This window comes from Ammodytes marinus, assembly GCF_949987685.1.
Source record: "Ammodytes marinus genome assembly, chromosome: 8".
Taxonomy (NCBI): Eukaryota; Metazoa; Chordata; class Actinopteri; order Uranoscopiformes; family Ammodytidae; genus Ammodytes; species Ammodytes marinus.
In genome coordinates this window covers 11523860-11544329 of record NC_137212.1, presented here as the reverse complement: position 1 = coordinate 11544329, position 20470 = coordinate 11523860, and the positions used below count along the sequence as shown (strand labels likewise).

At 42.1% G+C, this 20470-nt stretch overlaps 1 protein-coding gene across 3 annotated transcripts in view; it reads right to left on the bottom strand.

Moving 5' to 3' along the window:
- LOC307254197 (homer protein homolog 3-like) overlaps positions 1 to 15775 on the bottom strand; it is a 44708-nt gene extending 28933 nt beyond the window's left edge. Inside the window, exons 1-2 of one of the 3 annotated variants that reach the window (XM_080032482.1) lie at positions 15403 to 15538; positions 11912 to 12017 (exon numbers count right to left, since the gene is read on the bottom strand). In XM_080032482.1, coding sequence (XP_079888608.1) covers positions 11912 to 11934 — 23 coding nt within the window. In that variant the 5' untranslated portion in view covers positions 11935 to 12017; positions 15403 to 15538. Of the gene's footprint in view, positions 1 to 11911; positions 12018 to 15402 lie in introns of all 3 variants that reach the window. The other 2 variants (XM_080032481.1, XM_080032483.1) reach the window with 2 other exon arrangements.
- Positions 15776 to 20470: the final 4695 nt, after the last annotated feature.

Sequence of the window (20470 nt, the reverse complement as noted above, 5' to 3'; positions counted from 1 at the left end):
TCTTTGTCAAACATTTCAGTGAGGGCAAAAAAAAACGTTTTGTTCAATTAACCTTGATGGATGTAGATTCTAGGTGCGAGTTAAAAGCTACACATCATCATTTGGTAATTATCTTGTGAAACTAGCAAAGACGTGGCTATCTACTGTAGATTAGCTTACTACTACTACTTTGACACAACTGTATTTAGCCTGATTCTTCTTCCTTCTTCACTGGGCATCAGTTCGATGTTGTTTCACAAGGAAGTTACTTGTTGACCAGCAAGCTGCTTTAAGCCACGCAAGCTCTTTCTATACCTCCTCAATTATGCCTACAAGTATTTCTCGTTCAATCAATCTGCAATGCAATGACAAGGACAATAACCGAACACTGTTACAGACTAGGCATCTGGAGGGCAACATGAATGTCCTTGACCATTTACGTGTATGAGATATTATCTCTATCACCTTAACAGCTACGGTGCTATCAACCTTGAGCAAGGCCATTTAGCCTAAAGTGTGGACCCTGCTGATATGAATGTGTGTAATTCCACAAAGGCAGACAAGCCATTTTGTGTTTAAGCTTTTCAGGAAGGAGAGTTTGATTTAAGATTTGTAATAAACCCTGACACATACAGTATATTACTGCTCAAAGAAATGTCGACAGCACTATATGAAAGTGCTGAGTTGTTCTCAAAATTACTAATTATCAGGATGCACAACTCCTAACCAGGGCATTCAAGGCAATACGCCAAAAAGTGAAAATAATAAAAAATGTACATCAAAAGGAAAAGAAGCTTCCATCTGAATTTTCAATTATATCATATTCTCAACTTAATGAGAAACTATGACTGACTGCTCATCAGCTCCCAGCCGTCACATCGGATCACAGAGAAATGAATGTCCCGTCATTCATTAGGCCCGCCTTAACGTCGCTCTGTGACAAACCCGTCAAGCTGATGAGCTCAGACAGGACGCAGCACGTTGAGGTTTGATGATACGAGCAGATTAAAACTGGTTTAACTTCCCTCTGGAGGAAAAAAAAAGACGGAACCACAGCTTGAGGATCTCAGAAGCCTTGTCCAAACTAATGTGGCGAAGGAAGGAGAGGGGAATGCTGTCTTGTACATGTACACACACACACACACACCTCATCCAATTAACACAACATTGTGCAGCTCATAATGGAATCAGGTCGCTCGGGTCGTTTCTATGTATGGTAATGCTGCCGCTCAGGCAAGCTCCGGCTGCATGCCCCCACCTTCCTGAAAATTTCCCGCTGCTGGAAGGAAGGTAACCAATCACAACGGAGTGGGGTTTGCAGCAGGGGGGGAGGGGCGGAGAAGCTCAAAGCAGTGTGTAGAGAGAGACTGCTGTGCTCGCTAGGGTAAGAGGCAGTGGTGTAGTGGTGCCTGGAGAAGTGGGTATACTCTAAGTTGTACTGCGCGCGCATCCGCTTTTGTCGGTCCTATATTTCCCATAATTGCGCTGCCTCACACAGCCACTCGCGAGTAGTGGTCCAACACAGGCCTAATGCATGAATAGCCTATAAGATATAGAGAGCGTAGCTGGCAGAACGGCTATATGTTTAGCCTCCGTGTCCGCTCCATTTACAGCCATTAGTGCGAGTGGGGGGGAGTTCACTGTCCTGACAGCTGACTGCCGCTACGGTCTGCCGGACCATCACTGTTTGCACAGTAGGCTAAATAGGGAGACTGAGGTGGGGACCCTGGACCTTCTAGGGGGGGTCCGGGGGAATGCTCCCCCGGAAGAAAAAAATGCAACCTTTTAAAGTAAAATTCATCAATCTGGTGCACTTTGAGAAGAAAACTGCATGCATCCAGGCCCAGGGGCCCAAGGGCTCAGGGTAAGCCAGAGATACTGATAGTAACTTTACATGTCGCATTGTCAAAGAGCTCAGTCACCAGGGCCGGCGGTAGCCAGGGGCCAGGGGGGGCCGTGCCCCCCCAGATGTGAGCTGTGCCCCCCCAACCAAAATTTGAGATTTTTTTTTTTTTTTTTTTTTTTTTCCCCGATAGTGGGTCTGGGTTTTTTCCCGACCCACTATCGGACGGAAAATTTCGTTCGCTGTCCAAGAAAATGTCAAATAAAATTAATTGGGTCCACACACACATATATATGATTGAAATAGCCTACTGTTAAATTAATATTGATCAGCTGGCTGCTGTTGAATGCTGTTAACTAAATCAAAAAACCCCCAAAAAATCTGTTCTGCATTTGTCCTGTTGGACACAAACACACACATGATTTAAATTGCCTACTGTAAAATATAGATTAGCTGGCTACTGTTGGCTGCTGTTAACCAAGTGTATTTTTTTTTTAAATCAGTTCTGCATTATCCTGTTGAGAACACATTCAGACACACAATGCATTGACTAATAGGAAGTAGGCCTATTTAATTCACCATTTGAGGCATCAAATAAAATTAGCCAATAAAACACTTACATCACAATCATTTATTTTATATATATACACATTATGTTGTATATAATGTATATTATATGTTATTCATAAACATTTTGGAGAAAAAAAACATGCAATAATCAAATTTCCCACACAGCAACACTCAACGTTTATTTGCATATTGTGTTCTACACAATTCACAGTAAATGTGCCAAAAAGCAGACGCAGAGATCTTACAAGGGCAAAAAATTTCGGCTCGCGCGCTCTGCGCGCGCTCGCATCTTCGGTCTCCCTGCCCAGTGTGCCCCCCCAAAATTTCTACGGGCCCCCCCAAGTCTGACTTTCTAGAACCGGGCCTGTCAGTCACTCATGTCAATAACAGCCTAGGGTCCAAAAAGGAATAGGAAATAAATCATCATGGCCCCTAGCAGGTGAAAAATAGAAAAGCAAGTGCAAAACAAAAGCATTATTAGATATGTCTTATGGGCTTCATAAGGGGCCCCACACACATACAGGAATAAGCTTTATACGTGTAAATTCTATACTGTTCATAAAAAGTAGCTTTCCACCCTGTATCTGTTGCAATGGGCCCCTCCATCATATAACATGGATCTGCAGACCAATCTACTGAAATGTTTTTACAGTTGCAGAGTAAAGAGTGCTGCCTGTTTAAGAAAAATAATGTTCCTTCTTCAGCTCAAGATTTGATTTAAATCTAAATTTTCCTCTGAAAGTGCATCAGATTGATGCATTTTACTTTAAATCTCATAATCCGTCTATGAACCAACTGGTTTCCACAATATTTTTTATTTTTGCGGGGAGCATGCACAAGCATTATTCATAGAAAAAAAAATGTGGGGGCCCCCCACAGGGTCTTGAAACGGGCCCCGAGATCGTTAAGACCGCCCCTGCACGCTTGCCGCCTTCTCTCTGCCCGCTCGCCTCTCTATTGAGAATGCATTAGTGGGCGAAACAAACGCCTCGGCCCGTGTGAAACGGCCTGAACTGCTGAACGAAGGAAATCAAATGAGGTTCTGGCATTTTCCCCAAAAAACGGGACAAATTGTGTCCCGGGAGAGATGTTTCTTTTCCCGGGACAGCTGGTGAAAAAAAGAGAACAATTTCGGGGAAAACGGGACGGGTGGCAACAAGTCCCGCAGTCGCGGCCGTTAGAAGTGGGTATACGCAATGTCGCCTGAAAAATAAGTGGGTATACGCCGTATACCTGCGTATACCCCCCACTACACCACTGGTAAGAGGAAGAGTGTCCCGAAAATCTACATAGTTTTTTGTGATGTGATTCGTGTCAGGTTGCTCTATAGCAGTTTTTAACAAGAAATGAAGACCAGAAAAGTAGTATAATAGGATCTCTTTAATGTAGGCGAAGTTATGTAGCAGTACTTCCAGAAAAATCTATCTCGAATCAAAGTACAGAAATGATTGCAGGATGATATACTTAAAGAGGACCTATGATGCTTTTTGACTTTTATGACCTATAAACGTTGTTATGATGATTCATAGTCATGCTTAACCATACTAAATTATCAAATAATGACTTACATGCATTTCGACGTATTCCCTGCTGACCGTCTGGGGTGTCTGTGCAGAGCACTAAACACTATTCTAGCCAGTCGAGAAGTCACGTCTTCAAAGCGGTCTACCCTTTCATAATTCGTGACGTCGCATAAAAATTGGTGACGTGACCACGCGGATGTTTCCATGTATGGTAATGCTGTCACTTCCCTGTTCGCGTCTGCCTCGCGCCCTTATAGGTCCATGCTCGCGCTTCCCGCCACTGAAAGTGTTTCGGAAGGAAGGTAACCAATCACAACGGAGTGGGGTTTGCAGGAGGGGGGGGGGGGGAGGGTAGCGGAGATGGCCGATGCACAGGCGGAGGGAGCGGAGATTGCCGAAGCACACACACTCAAGTGTTGACAGGATGTGCTGGATCGCCAAAATAAGAGAAAGAGCTTCCCGAAAATCTACATAGTTTTTTGTGATGTGATTCGTGTCAGGTTGCTCTATAGCAGTGTAAAACAAGAAATTAAGACCAGAAAAGTAGTATAATAGGTCCTCTTTAAGGATCAACAAACAAACACTGGTGCAGGCATCTCATGGGATCCTGACCGAACACTACCATGTATGCAGATTCATAATGTTTGCCCTGGTTGAGTTACTGATGGGCAGTTTGATAGGAAAGGATTCATCATTTTTCACTAGTTCATTTCATCATATATTTTGTGTAAATAAATATAATAAACAAACAAAACAAGTAAGTGTGGTGGAGAGAAAAGTACAATATTTCACCATGTAAGTGTACCACATCCTGCTGTGAACCACAGGCCTTCACTCAGTGAAGGGGCCATGAAAATCAATTATCGTTCATATATTCCAGGTCAAATATATATCGCCCTCCCCCCCCACTCCTCTGCACACACACACTCCCCTCCACCATACTATACACACTCACAGCTAACCATCCATGCGTGAGTGGACGGAGAATTGTTACAGCTCAGTAATTAAAGGGGTCAGAGACATGACAGCTTTTTTCTTAAATAGGTATCAACTGCTTTATCAGGCGCTATGTCATTTAGCTTTTTTTCAGGATTGAGAATCAAAACTACAGCACCCCTGTATGTCTTATACCGTCCTACTTAGTCTCCAAGTGGGTGAGACTTGGTCCTATGGGGAGGGTGACAAGGTTTTAAGTGAAATTTGATGGGAAAAAAGCTCCATCAGAAACTAGTAAACTAATGCCACTGCGGGTTCAGCTAAGGATTCCAATGTTGTGCCAACTGACTGAATTAAAACTTTCACTCGCAAAAATAAACTTCACAGTTTGCATAAAGGAACCCTTTTATATGTGTCGGAGAACGATTAACTAAAGTATCAGAGCTGATGGCTGAAGATTTATGGTTTCTTTAATCCACTAACTGACCTCTACATTCCCAACAAAAGCACAGCAATGACCCCAGTTAGAGGAAGAGGCACGCAGCCCCGGGGCCGACAGCTACTCTCCACCCTCATTACTGCAGAGCATTCAGATGACTTCTGAGGCTGTGGGTGCACATGCAGGGCCAGAGATGTGATGAAATGTCAGACTGAGGCAAAAACAAACAGCCAACTCTGTCCCCTGGAGAGGCTTCTGCTAAGCATGCAGGCCCTTTCTCTTCACGTTCACACAAGGAATTAAATCATTTCTCCCGAGGGCAAGGACAATACTATAGCAGTATTTGCCTGCCAGGCCATTCAAAAGGCCACAAACATATGACGTATACGATAGCTGCATCAGAACGAGCTGTAAAGCCGACAGCACAGGGAGCCATCAGAGAACACTTCCTCTGACCTACGTGGCTGCATTCACCGCAGGCGTTCATGCTCAGTTTCAAATTGCTTCTTGGACATCTTTGATAATGGTTCATTGCCTCCTCTAGAATAGAAATCACCTAGATACAAACTGACAGTGATGCAAGAGAGACACGTGCGGAGGGCAACACGTGTAAAGAATATCAATGTTTAAGTATACTCTCTCTCTTCAATGTTGTGTTTATCGGAGGCTGCCTTCCAGGCAAGTTTAAAAAAGTTTAACAATCTGGAGTTGTATACACATGAATGAGCCAACAAAGAAATACAATTTGGAAAATTGACATTCATTTATATAAATAGTTTGTCATTATGACTTCAACTAACAATTATTTTCATTATTGATTAATCTGATAATTATTTCCTCAATTGTGAAAAAATATATACAGTATATATTTATTTGTATTTTAAAATACACTAAAATATACAAAAAAAAGAAAAAAAAATTATAATTGCAACTGTGGGCCGAAAGGAGGCATCCTCATTTTTAGGCAAAGATACAAATCCACGAAATGCATGGGGAACTGAGTAAAACTGTCAGTGTTGATTGTACAGGGATTCCTTACTCAAATAATATGTACAGTATACTTAAGACTGTTTTCTAGTTATGACCACAAATCATGTTAAAGAATGAACTTTCAGATACTGAGTGTATGAATATAAATAAGACCCCACACTGAGTTTCTCGCTTCTTGTCTATAAGTAAAAAAGTTCTATTAGCCAAGTTAGGCCATTATAAATTGGAAGAGATTTTGAAACTTGAAAGTTACAATGAATATATTTCATGTCAGAATTTCAATATAATTCCATTTTTGATAAGCTCACAACCAGACACGCGCACACACACACACACACACACACACACACACACACACACAAACACAGTGGTTGTGTCGTGTGAGTGCTGTGCTTCTTTCGCCCCAAGTCATCACTTTCTAATCCTCCCTCACTGCTCTCTTCATCTCTCCACTTAACTTTAGCACCCGTTCACCACCCAGAATCTCTGAAGTGTGACAGAGTAGCTGCACCCCTCGTCTCAGGCCCTGCGGTCAGACCCGACCATTCGCTGCTGAAGCTGAGAAAATACTGCTCAAACTGCCAATAATGGTGTCTATAAGCTCTGCAGGCTGTAAATAGCCTTGGAGGGGGGAGCCAAAACTCACTGCCAAAAATCCCTACTTAAAAGCCAGTGTTGACAATTTAAAGAAAGAAAAAGGAAATCAAAAAACTTGCAGGAGATCTGAAGAGGAAAGAGATGGCCAAGAGGTTAAAGAAGAGCAGCTAACCGTGGGGTACAAAGATACAAATGACCTTGCACTCAGCGTGATCTAACTACAGCCCTGTTTTTATTATTAGTTCAGCTCTGGGAACTTGGGATAGTTATTTTCCCATAGTTCCTGACATTTTTAAGACTAAAGCATCCATTGATTAATGTAATATTATAGATTCCTATAGTTTTACTTGTCTTATATGATAGTAGGCTATACCACTGCGTGTGTGAAGCCGTTTCAATTACATTTTTTAAGGCCCAATATCACACATTTCCGTCAAGACGCTTTTCAATCTATACGACAACTTCTATCCTTAAAACACTTGATTTCAGGTGAGCATACTCCGCCAACTATCACACACACACACACACACACACACACACACACACACACACACACACACACACACACACACACACACACACACACACACACACACACACACACACACACACACACACACACACACACACACACACACACACACACACACACACACACACACACACACACACACACACACACACACACACACACACACACACACACACACACACACACACACACACACACACACACACACACACACACACACACACACACACACACACACACACACACACACACACACACACTTCAGTGAGGAATAAATAGTAAGAATCCTCAATTAAAAAGGAATAAGTTAACAATTTCAAGTCTATATTCTAATACTAAAGATAATACTCCCACGTCCATACACGCAGTACATTTAACGGGTTACTGGCTGCTGAAATCTTTCAGCCTCATTTGTTTGTCTCACACCGAAATAAATCTCTCCCTAGCCAAATTGTATTGAAAGAGACAGGGGACAAACTCCACAGCTCTCTTTCTGTGTACAAATAGATTTGAAAATGTAAAGAAAGTTTACTGAGCTGCAGCAGCGGGAGAGCAACGCAAAGAGGGAATGTGCTAAAAAGAAATAACTTACAATACTCTAAAAAAATAAGATTTAATTTGACTAAGTCATGGGTGTTGTTTTAAGACCATTTAACCGAGCCATCTGATTCTCCACACTGCTGTTACACGGGAGATGTAACATGGTTAAGACTGCACATGGTCCAATGTTTATTTCTTTATTCAAACCGCTCACATCATATTCTCTCTGTGTAAGTGCTGCAGCTAAAGGGTCAGCTATATACCTTATAACAGTTCCATAGTAATCCTGAAGTATTCACAGAGAGCCACGTTCGGCCTTGTCAGGTCGAATAACACGTGTTGACCCATAAACATGAGCAAAGCGTTAAATTCAGTCTAAGTAAGAGCGTCAGCTGAGTGCTCCAGCATTTTTCACCATCTGTGCATTCAGACAACACACAGCTGGAACTCCTCTGTGGGTGTCCAGCCTCTGGGGATTTTAGGGTTTTTCACGGACACAGAAAGATATTTTTTTTGTTGTCGTTTCTGACTTCCTTTTTTTGGCGTTTGTCTTTGTTCCTCTAAAAGCATTACTCCTTAAAGGGTACGCTTCCTCCGACCTCTGAGAGAGTGAGCAGCAGTCGAGTCCACATTCCTGAGCCAGCGAAAGCGTCTGGCCCACTCCGGCAACATGACACGCCACATCGACATACCAAAATAGCAACGTGAGGGGGAAATGCTAACTTATACTGTAGCTGCCCATAACATCTGCAGCAAAAACCACAGCACAGAATAGTACTTTTGTTTAACACTGATGAAGTAGTGTACGTAGTGTAAGTGGAGTAAAAGAATGATTAGGTTGGTCAGTTTTTCAGAAGACATCGACTGCACAAACACTACCACAACAAGCCTTTAACAAGAAAAACACTGGGAAAAATGTTCAACGATGGAAGGGCAAACTTATCTGAAGGTCAACTCTTCTTGAAGGAGGATGACTGATAACTCACGTTGTGAAGGTTAAACAAAAGGTGTTTTCTGTACACTGGGTATGAATGGTAAGAGGGAGAGAGATGATCTTTAATCCCCCTCCTCTGGCAGCACACTAATTTGTTTTTCCATGTGGATAAAACGCTGTGAAATAAGGCGTGCGGAAACCAAGTGAGTGGAGTTGAGTTTAGTCGTGCAATTGCAAACGTCTCCAAAACAAATAAATGAAGAAGCTCCACTTTCCCCGACAGAGCAGCTGGTTGCTCTTCTAGTTAAAGCTTACCTCATTAATATAAGAGTGATATCATGTTTTTCTTACAAATAACCTTTGAGAATGAAACATTCAGTCATGGTCAGCTTAGATATGAGTCGGTTGTGTTATAGCATAGCTCTTGAGCTTTAGGTTTCATTTACTTAATTAACACAAAAACAGAATTGTAAAAAATGACAATTTGTGGCTTGACAAGAAGTTTGTGTGCTAAAGTTAGGTTTTTCTTCTTCTCATTTTCTTCTATGCTACGAATCAAAACAAATAAGATATTTGTTTATTTCTTCGTGTTAGATGATATTTAACTTTCGAAATGTTGCGCTAAAGTTGATACTAATGCGAATCCATCATTTTAGTATCAAACACTGAAAAGTTGGCTTTGGTTAGCTTGGATTTGAGCTGGGTAAGATATTCGTACATCCCTTGAGGATTTAACATTTTTACCATGCACCGTTAAAGAGTTTGAACAATCCAACTACAGGTCCTTCTCATATAATGAGCATATTGTGATAAAGTTCAATATTTTCTGTAATGTACTGATAAACATTAGACTTTCATATATTTTAGATTCATTACACACAACTGAAGTAGTTCAAGCCTTTTATTGTTTTAATATTGATGATTTTGGCAAAAAAGTAAAGAAAAACCAAAAATTCCTATCTCAAAAAATTAGCATATTTCATCCGACCAATAAAAGAAAAGTGTTTTTAATACAAAAAAGTCAACCTTCAAATAATTATGTTCAGTTATGCACTCAATACTTGGTCGGGAATCCTTTCGCAGAAATGACTGCTTCAATGCGGCGTGGCATGGAGGCAATCAGCCTGTGGCACTGCTGAGGTGTTATGGAGGCCCAGGATGCTTCGAGAGCGGCCTTAAGCTCATCCACAGTGTTGGGTCTGGTGTCTCTCAACTTCCTCTTCACAATATCCCACAGATTCTCTATGGGGTTCAGGTCAGGAGAGTTGGCAGGCCAATTGAGCACAGTAATACCATGGTCAGTAAACCATTTACCAGTGGTTTTGGCACTGTGAGCAGGTGCCAGGTCTTGTTGAAAAATTAAATCTTCATCTCCATAAAGCTTTTCAGCAGATGGAAGCATGAAGTGCTCCAAAATCTCCTGATAGCTAGCTGCATTGACCCAGCCTTTGATAAAATACAGTGGACCAACACTAGCGGCTGACATGGCACCCCAGACCATCACTGACTGTGGGTACTTGACACTGGACTTCAGGCATTTTGGCATTTCCTTCTCCCCAGTCTTCCTCCAGACTCTGGCGCCTTGATTTCCGAATGACATGCAAAATTTGCTTTCATCCGAAAAAAGTACTTTGGACCACTGAGCACCAGTCCAGTGCTGCTTCTCTGTAGCCCAGGTCAGGCGCTTTTGCCGCTGTTTCTGGTTCAAAAGTGGCTTGACCTGGGGAATGCGGCACCTGTAGCCCATTTCCTGCACACGCCTGTGCACGGTGGCTCTGGATGTTTCTACTCCAGACTCAGTCCACTGCTTCCGCAGGTCCCCCAAGGTCAGGAATCGGCCCTTCTCCACAATCCTCCTCAGGGTCCGGTCACCTCTTCTGGTTGTGCAGCGTTTTCTGCCACACTTTTTCCTTCCCACAGACTTCCCACTGAGGTGCCTTGATACAGCACTCTGGGAACAGCCTATTCGCTCAGAAATTTCTTTCTGTGTCTTACCCTCTTGCTTGAGGGTGTCAATGATGGCCTTCTGGACAGCAATCAGGTCGGCAGTCTTACCCATGAATGCGGTTTTGAGTAATGAACCAGGCTGGGAGTTTTTAAAAGCCTCAGGAATCTTTTGCAGGTGTTTAGAGTTAATTACTTGATTCAGATGATTAGGTTAAGAGCTCGTTCCATGATATGCTAATTTTCTGAGATAGGAATTTGGGGTTTTCATGAGCTGTATGCCAAAATCATCAGTATTAAAACAACAAAAGACCTGAAATATTTCAGTTGGTGTGCAATGAATCTAAAATATATGAAAGTTCAATTATTATCATTACATTATGGAAAATAATCAACTTTATCACAATATGCTAATTATATGAGAAGGACCTGTATATATGTAGTAGTCAAGCTGCAATGGAGGAATTGACAGGAGGGCAATATGTTGAAAGAGACACCCGGCAGAGACAGCGAGAGGAGGGGAGCATGCTGATCTGCACATTGAGACAAGCGTGAAACCTCCACAACATTTTACACTTAACAGCACAGTCAGATTAACCACAGATACTGAGGAGAGGATAAACACATCATGGCATGCGATGAGGGTGGATTTTGATCAGAGGCAAATAAATGTTTGATGAAGCAGGGATGGGCAGATTGGTCCCAGAAGTATCAAGAGTAGCCTACATATCTTGATCCTTATCAAATCAGAGGAAAAAGCGTGAATAGGTCTACAATTAAGTGTTTTTTCTCAAATTCATGATGTAGGCCTAATGTTGACTTTTCTATTAAAAGCAACCTTATAGCGATTTTTTACTGTGATTTCAATAATAACATCCAGCAGAATGCTCACTTGGCTCCTTTTGAAGCCAAATCTGTATTCAGGCAAAAGTATTAGGAATTAATACCCCAGTTCATGCTGGCATTTAAGCAGCTTTTGGTAATCGTGATTCTAAGGATTATTGGGGAGGAGATCAAAAATTATTATTTTAGCGCCCATTCCTGCCACGCAGAGCCATGACACATAGATGACATGTATTTGTACCTCTCTCGATGTAGCGGGAACATTTTACAGCTTGCAGACAGCTCCTCTGCAGCAGGACAAGAGGAGAGGATCCAAGTTACACCGTGAACATAAATGACCTGTGGAGCTGTTGACACCAGGTGATAATCCAATATAGACATTTATCACATTGCAGCTACAAAGGAAATACCTCAAGCATAAGTTGGAAACTATATGCGTAATTCAGGCTAATGTGCTAAACATGAAGCTGAGTCACAACAATATTTTCACTTATTTCATTGACAAAAATAAAGTAAGAACGTGAATTTTTTACTTTACAAGTATCGTAAATACGTTTTTGTCTTTTACAAAGACAAAAACAACAAATCAGTTAGTTCACTGCAATATAACAGAAACACTGTCATCACAGTTCCACTTGTGAATGGTGCCTTGAAATACCAGTGACATTACATCATTAATACTCACATTGTAGACCCAAATACTGTATGCAGGATCCCCTCAAGACACCTTAATTGATTTCACAATGCTGCATTCAAGTGATCGTCAGAAATTATGACACAGCAACTGTGTGCTTACAAGGAATTTATTTCCCTTCATTTCTACATCAGTTACTGATGAATATATCGCGTAACTGGATACATGGAAAAGCTTAAGCAGGTTGTGAGTGAAGGCCGATTTCCACCGGCTGCATCTCCGGTCCTTCTCCGCTCCAGCACGGCAGAAACAAAAATAGAAATAAGAGCAGTCAGTGGGTGAGTTTCCACCACGGCCGCTGCGCCGTCTCTCTGCTCCGCTGCTGCTCCAGCTCTCCGCTGAAATACACACTGCTTCTATTTCTGCCGGATGCCGGAGCTCACCGCATCAATTTAGCACAGAACACATCGAGATAGACAGGAACACAAGCGCCGATAAAACAATAAAACGTCCGGTTAATTTTCAAAATAAGACACTCGGTGTTCACTGCAGGTGACATTCTCAAAACAGAGACACATACAAGCATGTCCACTGTTCTTTTACTCGTTCGGATGGGAACAATAACCTTCCGTGCGTTCGTTGTTGTGTAAATACCATATAGGAGAATCATATTATCAAGAGCGATCGCCCGTCACTTTTATTACCGCGGGAACTTCTCGGTCTCGCGACCCCAGCAGTTCAGCGGAGCTGGCCGTGCTGGTTTGAAAACGGAGCCGGTGGGTATTGCCGGACGAGAGCGCACGGAGCAAAACCGTTGGACACCGCACCCGCAGCCAGTGGAAATCCGGGGTAACAGAAGCCAGAATTAAACTACACTTTGTTTATGTAAGCAGCCTGTTAGAGAAACATCTATTTACATATTCCATTTCCACAGGGGCCTACATGGGTCAGAATACATGGATAAGTGCTTTAACACAAGCTGCACGGAGCACGAGAGCACTTGAGCACCTAACACTCATTTTGTTTATTGAGCTGAAGTGGCTGTTAATCAAGACTTGCTTCTTTCAAGAGGGTAGAGGAGCTGCTTGCTGTGCAAGTTCCTGTCTGAGTGCAAGGTGGCCCTGTGACTAAGATCCAGGATTTCCTCCATCTTCATTTGTTCCCTTTATGCGATTATGTGAATTAACTGCATCTGGCCATCCCAAATGGATGTTGCAGAGTTGATGTCTGGTCCCAGTTCTGATAGTGTAAATTTATCAAACACAAGCTTTTAGACCACATGTTTGTTTGTAGGCTGCTGTCAAAGGGCCAGCATTCCCGCTGGACTGCAGATGTTACACAGCAGGTCTCCATTGGCGCTGGAGAGCCATTGACTTCACATCAAAAGGCCACAGTCAACCTGAGGCTCTATACTGTCCGACTGTATGGCCAAGATATAGTATGTGCTGGCACCATTTGGTCTGCCCCATTCTCATTTACTCCTTCAATAGCTGGGTACAATGGATGAGGGCTGCATGGTAACATATGCAAAAATAAGGGTTGAGTACCATTCACATTTGAAGAAGTGAAGTGTAACTATTCTATGGGGTACTTTCAGCTCGCCATTGTCCTCACTGTTGAATCGTAGAAGCTGCAGGGGGAACGTACTCTATATTTCCTTGTCTCACTCTCTCTCTCGCCCCCCATGTGCTTTCAGGTGGGCTACCAAAATTGGTCATCAACCGATTTTACGTGATCTGGTAGGCTACTCAGGACTGATATAATTTGATCAGTACATTTGAAAATCCCAAATTCAGTACCCCCTAGCACACTTTGATCCCTGAGTGAATTGAGTGGTCTCAAAGTTTAAAAAAAAGAGAAAGTATGTCAGTGTCTGCACATTTGGGATATGAAACTACAGAGACAGTCTAATCACTCAAAGAACCATGGTTACGTATGTAACTTCCTGTTATGTGACTATAAAATAACCTGGTCCTCTGTTGCCAAGTGTTGCTACTTTGTTGGCTATTTAGTAGCAACATCCAGGCTGTAAATGTGGAAATTTGAAAATCAGCTTGATTGCACATTTTTTGTGGGTCTCATAGAGGATACCCACAAAAAGGTGTCCAGATACAACCAGGCCTTAGGGCATTCCAAGGACACACCTTCATGGGATCCAGTCTGAGTTGGGATCCAGCTGCTGTTGCAATACGGTAAATTAATAGGAGATAACCCACATTACTTTATTGTGCTGCATCGCTGATTAGTTTTGCAGGTCAGAAGAATTTGGAAGTACGAGACCCAATTCTTCACACCTTCTTAAGTAATGTAAGTAGTAAATATACTGACTGTAACAAAACAGCATTTTGCAAGCAATGTGTGCATTAAAACAAGTTACCTTCCGATAGTGAAATGTGCACATGTCAAATTGGCCTGCAGGATCAAATTCTTTTCACTGTCACTTTGAAAGGAGAACATGAGTAAAACTGCAAGAGTGTATTAATATTGCGTTTCCAAAAATACATGAGTCAAACACTTGTCAACATGGAACAGATGATGAGGAGGTTCTAATATTGTTCTCATTCTGACATTTGGAGTGGCCTCTATGAAATTGTCACTTAACCAGCCTGGAGGGGAAAGCTGACAGCACTGACTCTGGTAATGTGAGGAGGGATCAGGTGTGTTCGAATCAAGCTGAAGGCTTGCATGTATAATTCAACACACACACACACACACACACACACACACACACACACACACACACGAGACAGCTGACTTGAATTCGTCAATTCGACCTTGTTACGTGCTCAACTGTCATCGAAAAAAATCAAATCATACCTCTGATGAAATTGAGTCAAGCACAAATAATTTGTCTATCAGATCTTAAACAAATAAATAAGCGCAGTGCCACATGGGAACAGATGTCTAAATGCAGATCGTTTGCCCCAAATGGCTTTAACAGGCAAGATATTGTTCCGTTTAACCGGATAAACCAGCCACAAGCTTAGAACAAGTCGCCACAAAGTTCACTTTTTATGCATTTTTCCATCTGTACAATTCACATCCGGACAGCAGAAGTGAGCAAACACAAAATATTAGGACACAAATCTCCAACTTACCCCATGCTCCGAGGATCTGGATGCTGATCTGAAGACTGATTCCACTCACCGCTCCACTTTTTGTCCTTTTTCCAAACTGATTCACTTCTTCCCAGAAATCCTGGAAGCAAGTTACATTTCTGAAGAAAAAAAGACAAATCACTTCCGACTTCAGATTCCCCCCGTTTCCCCTCCAACAGTACTCCTCTCCGCTCCTCTCTTCTCAAGTCAGTTGTTGTACTCCAGTCTGTCTGCCTTCCTTTGTCCGCAGGGAAACACCGCGAGCAACACCACGTATCTGTCGTCCCCCGTGCGTAATTACGCGCCGTTAACCGTTTGGCTAAGCTGCAGTCCGGACTGACGGAAGAATGTCGATGAAAGTCGGGCACCAGTGTGGATTTGGCTCAAACCTCCTCCAGGACTTGTGCTGTACTTCCCTCCCGCCTCCGTGCCAAATCACAGTGGGATCCCATTTAACTCTCTCGGTGAGAATGAGCGGCCTCTTTAGCGCCATCTAATGGACATATGAAAACTATAAACCACAACCCACATCCCCACCCCATCCCCTCCTCAACCCTTCTCCCCACTTGAATGTCAGAATGTGGAATATAATATGTGTAAATGGCCTGCGTGGCGCCTTAATAGTATGTAGGAGGTGCAGCGTAATACAATCTTAATGCGTCTTAAACTACTGGTAGTAAAACAGTAGCCAAATGCCTGTTAAAAAAACCCACTGCCTGTGCTGATCTGACCTTCAATCAAATCATATTTAGTGTTACGCTGTATATAAAGAGCTATATGATAATCCTAGCAAACACTTTTAAACTTAAGTAATATTGTATAAAGATTAGGAAAACATGCCAGTGTTTTATACACAGCCTAGGCTCTGTTAACATGTATGTAAACAAAAGGAACCCAGCCAGCTATCAAACATTCCAGTTTACAGAGCCTATGGCTGCGTATTAACACTGGATTTTTTTTTCAGCCCACAAACACTGTACTAACAGGTTGCAGATAATGAGGAGATATTCACTGATTTTGACTAAAAGTGATGGCAAGGCAAGGCAAGTTTATTTATATAGCACAATTCAGACACAAGGCCATTCAAAGTGCTTTACAGGGGCAAGATTAAAATACATAAAACACACAAGAAAACATTTAAAAGCCAATGAAAAGAAGTAAATAAAATAAAAACTGCAGGTTAAAATGGAAACAGAAAAGTCTTCAGACTCGATTTAAAAGAACTCAGAGTTGCAGCAGACCTCAAGTTTTCTGGGAGTTTGTTCGAGACATTTGGTGCATAAAAACTAAAAGCTGCTTCTCCTTGTTTAGTCCTAACTCTGGGGACTGTAAGTAGACCTGTCCCAGACGACCTAAGGGCTCTGGACGGTTCATAACGTATCAGCAGATCAGTAATGTATTTTGGCCCTAAACCATTTAGGGCTTTATAAAACAATACACATTAGAAAAGCGAATGAATAAAAATAAAAATTACAGGTTAAAATGGAAACAGAAAAGTCTTCAGACTTGATTTAAAATAGCCAATCATTCCCAGAATCACCGACACAAATTCACTACTGTAGTAAACGGCTTAGAAAGAGTTCCTCTTCACCTCATTGGTTCACACGGGCCTTGGTTTTCAGCCAACACTGATTTGAAATAAACCACTTATTTATATGAATATGGGCAGAACATGGGGGAGCGGAGCATCAAATGTAGTGGAAGAGCAATGAGAGCAGCTCCTATATGCACTAATCATGCTGCTCAGTGGCCTGTTACAGCCATGCAGCTGGCTGCTCCTCGGTGCTGCAGGGAGACAACAGGCATCATCACCTCTCTGCCTCACATGCAAGCAAGCCTCCTGTTCACTTACACTTCTCAACCTGGTCCAGGCAGTTTGCAGCACAGCTGGATGGCCCGGGCACGGTGGAGCTCAACCTCTTTCAACACACACGGAATTAATCACTTCTGACACCCCAGTGTCCAGATACAGATGGGTCTTTGTTGTGAAGATTGCTCTCCATTTCCAGGAGAATCAAACTCAGCGTTTTTTCCTCATGCTCACAGATGTGACAAACGAGGCATCATCTGCACTGGGAAGTGGGCAGTTCAGGAGCAGCAAAAAGAAACTCAGCTGCCAAAATGATCCTTTTCACAATGGGGTTTCATAGCTTGCCTACAATCGTCTTAGCTCTTGACCAGCAAATACCAATCCGCTTAGTACAATTCAGAAGGTGCTTTGGCCCCAATTATTTCAGTCAGTCATACAAATTGGACCAGCAGGAAAGCACAGGCAGCCAGTAAAGACTGATTAAAGTGACATTTTAAATCCATTCAGAGCAGCTGGAGATGCATAGGAAGCTCTGAATCGCAACACAGATCGCCCACCTGCAGATAATTTTACAAGATGAAGTGAACAAAAACAGCAGAAAATCATTAAAGGCCAGTTATCAGGTGTAAATGATAGACCATAACATAAACAACCTGACACACGTTTAGATTTCTCTGTCTAACAAAGGAAGTAGGTTTCGATTGATCTAAATTGCTCATCATCATTGAACGGTGAGACTTTAGGATGGGCAATCTGTATCAAGTGAATTAAAAGAAATCATCTCTACCAATCACTTTAGCATTGCATGTGTCTTTCTATAAAGTTTCGTAAAATAAAGCATTTATCGTCCTCTGTCCCATATGTTCCTGTGTTTTGAAAGTTCAGGAGCAGATAGAAACAGTGGCATGTCATCCACATTTGTCAGTGTAGAGTCAGTCGAGATGAGGAGCTTTAAAACAAATGAACATTGATCAGAGGTATCAGACTTCAATACTGAGCTTGGGATCCTGTGGTTCACTTTGGCTGGTGAAGAAAATTGGAAAACTTTTTAAATGCTTCTTGACTTTAGAAGAAGAAAGCAGCTAATATCTAAAGAACTTTAGAGGTGTTGACATTCTGGCTGCTGATTCAGATGAGAAAAAGAGTCTGGTGTTACATCAAAATATGTGACCCATTATATTCTATAATGCTGAAAAAGGCCGGCTTACCAACTGGGCAGAGCTGCCAAGTGACCCAAAAGCCCCACTCAGTGAGTATTTTTGGACCTTTGATTATTTGCATGTTTGTTTGTGAATATGCACCACTAAATGATATGTTATCAACTACAGTATCTCACAAAAGTGAATACACCCCTAACATTTCTTCAAATATTTCATTATATCTTTCCATGGGACAACCCTGAATAAATGACACTTTGATACAATGTTAAGTAGTCAGTGTACAGCTTGTATAACAGTGTAAATGTACTGTCCCCTCAAAATAACTCAACACACAGCCATTAATGTCTAAACTGCTGGCAACAAAAGTGAGTACACCCCTAAGTGAAAATGTCCAAATTGGGCCCAAAGTGTCAATATTTTGTTTTGCCATCATTATTTTACAGCACTGCCTTAACCCTCTTGGGCATGGAGTTCACCAGAGCTTCACAGGTTGCCACTGGAATCCTCTTCCAGCCATTCATGACGACATCAAGGAGCTGGTGGATATTAGAGTCCTTGCGCTCCTCCATCTCCCGTTTGAGGATGCCCCAAAGATGCTTAATAGGGTTTAGGTCTGGAGACATGCTTGGCCAGTCCATAACCTCTACCCTCAGCTTCTTTAGCAAGCCAGTGGTCGTTCGGAGGCGTGTTTGGGGTCGTTATCATGTTGCAGTACTGCCCTGCGGCCCAGTTTATGAAGGGAGGGGATCATGCTCTGCTTCAGTATGTCACAGTACATGATAGAATTCAATGAACTGTAGATCCCCAGTGCTGGCAGCACTCATGCAGCCCCAGACCATGACACTCCAACCACCATGATTGACTATAGGTAAGACCCACTTGTCTTTGTACTCCTCACCTGGTTGCCGCCCAACACTCTGAACACCATCTGAACCAAATAAATGTATCTTGGTCTCATCAGACCACAGGACATGGTTGCAGTAATCCATGTCTGTAGTCTGCTTGTCTTCAGCAAACTTTTTGTGTGGTTTCTTGTGCATCATCTTAAGGCAGTGCTGTAAAATAATGATGGCAAAACAAAATATTGACACTTTGGGCCCAATTTGGACATTTTCACTTAGGGGTGTACTCACTTTTGTTGCCAGCAGTTTAGACATTAATGGCTGTGTGTCAAGTTATTTTGAGGGGACAGTAAATTTACACTGTTATACAAGCTGTACACTGACTACTTGACATTGTATCAAAGTGTCATTTATTCAGTGTTGTCCCATGGAAAGATATAATGAAATATTTGAAGAAATGTGAGGGGTGTACTCACATTTGCGAGATACTGTATGTAAATTAGTAGAACCCATACATTCTGCATTGTTAACTCATTATTGTAGTTTTAAGTACACTCAAAAACCTGTTCATTGCCCTAACAATTATTTCCCATTTGTAATGATCATGCATTTGTGGGATGAGCAGCACAGATAATTATGTCGGTTGGTCCCAAGTTATACAATTTTACACTTTAAGCCTATACTGGGTAAGGCTGGTCTTGCAGCCTATGTGCCTTAGGGTTGATTGTGTTTGGTAGAGGGGACATGATCTTCCTCAAGCCAGTGATTCGGGTTATTGGGAATGGGAAGAAAATCTAGATGGCTTTGATCGATGATATAGAAAAGTCTTCCTTCTCCCATTCCCAAAATATCCTTCCAAGCTAGCTTCCAATGTTCAAGGTTTTCCCATCATGTTTATTGGTCCTGTTTTGCCAATGAGACTGTCTTTATACATTCTACTGCTGTATCTATTTTACCACAATAGCATTCTTCTGGGCAGGTGATAGTGGGGGTGTTACCAATTTTGTCACAGGAAAGAATCAAGAATATTTAAAAGTAAAACAAATGTAGTTTACTATACAATAACAATGTAATAGTACCAAAAATACTCTTTGGTCAATATACCGTGGTGGAATTTTCCATAATTTTCTTCATAGATTATTTATTCCGACATTTGAGCAGCAGGGGGCAGCAACACACCCCAGCATTCGTGGCTGCAACATGAAGAAGAAAAATAGGTCAGCTAAACTCGTTGCGTCATCATACAGCGTCCGTTG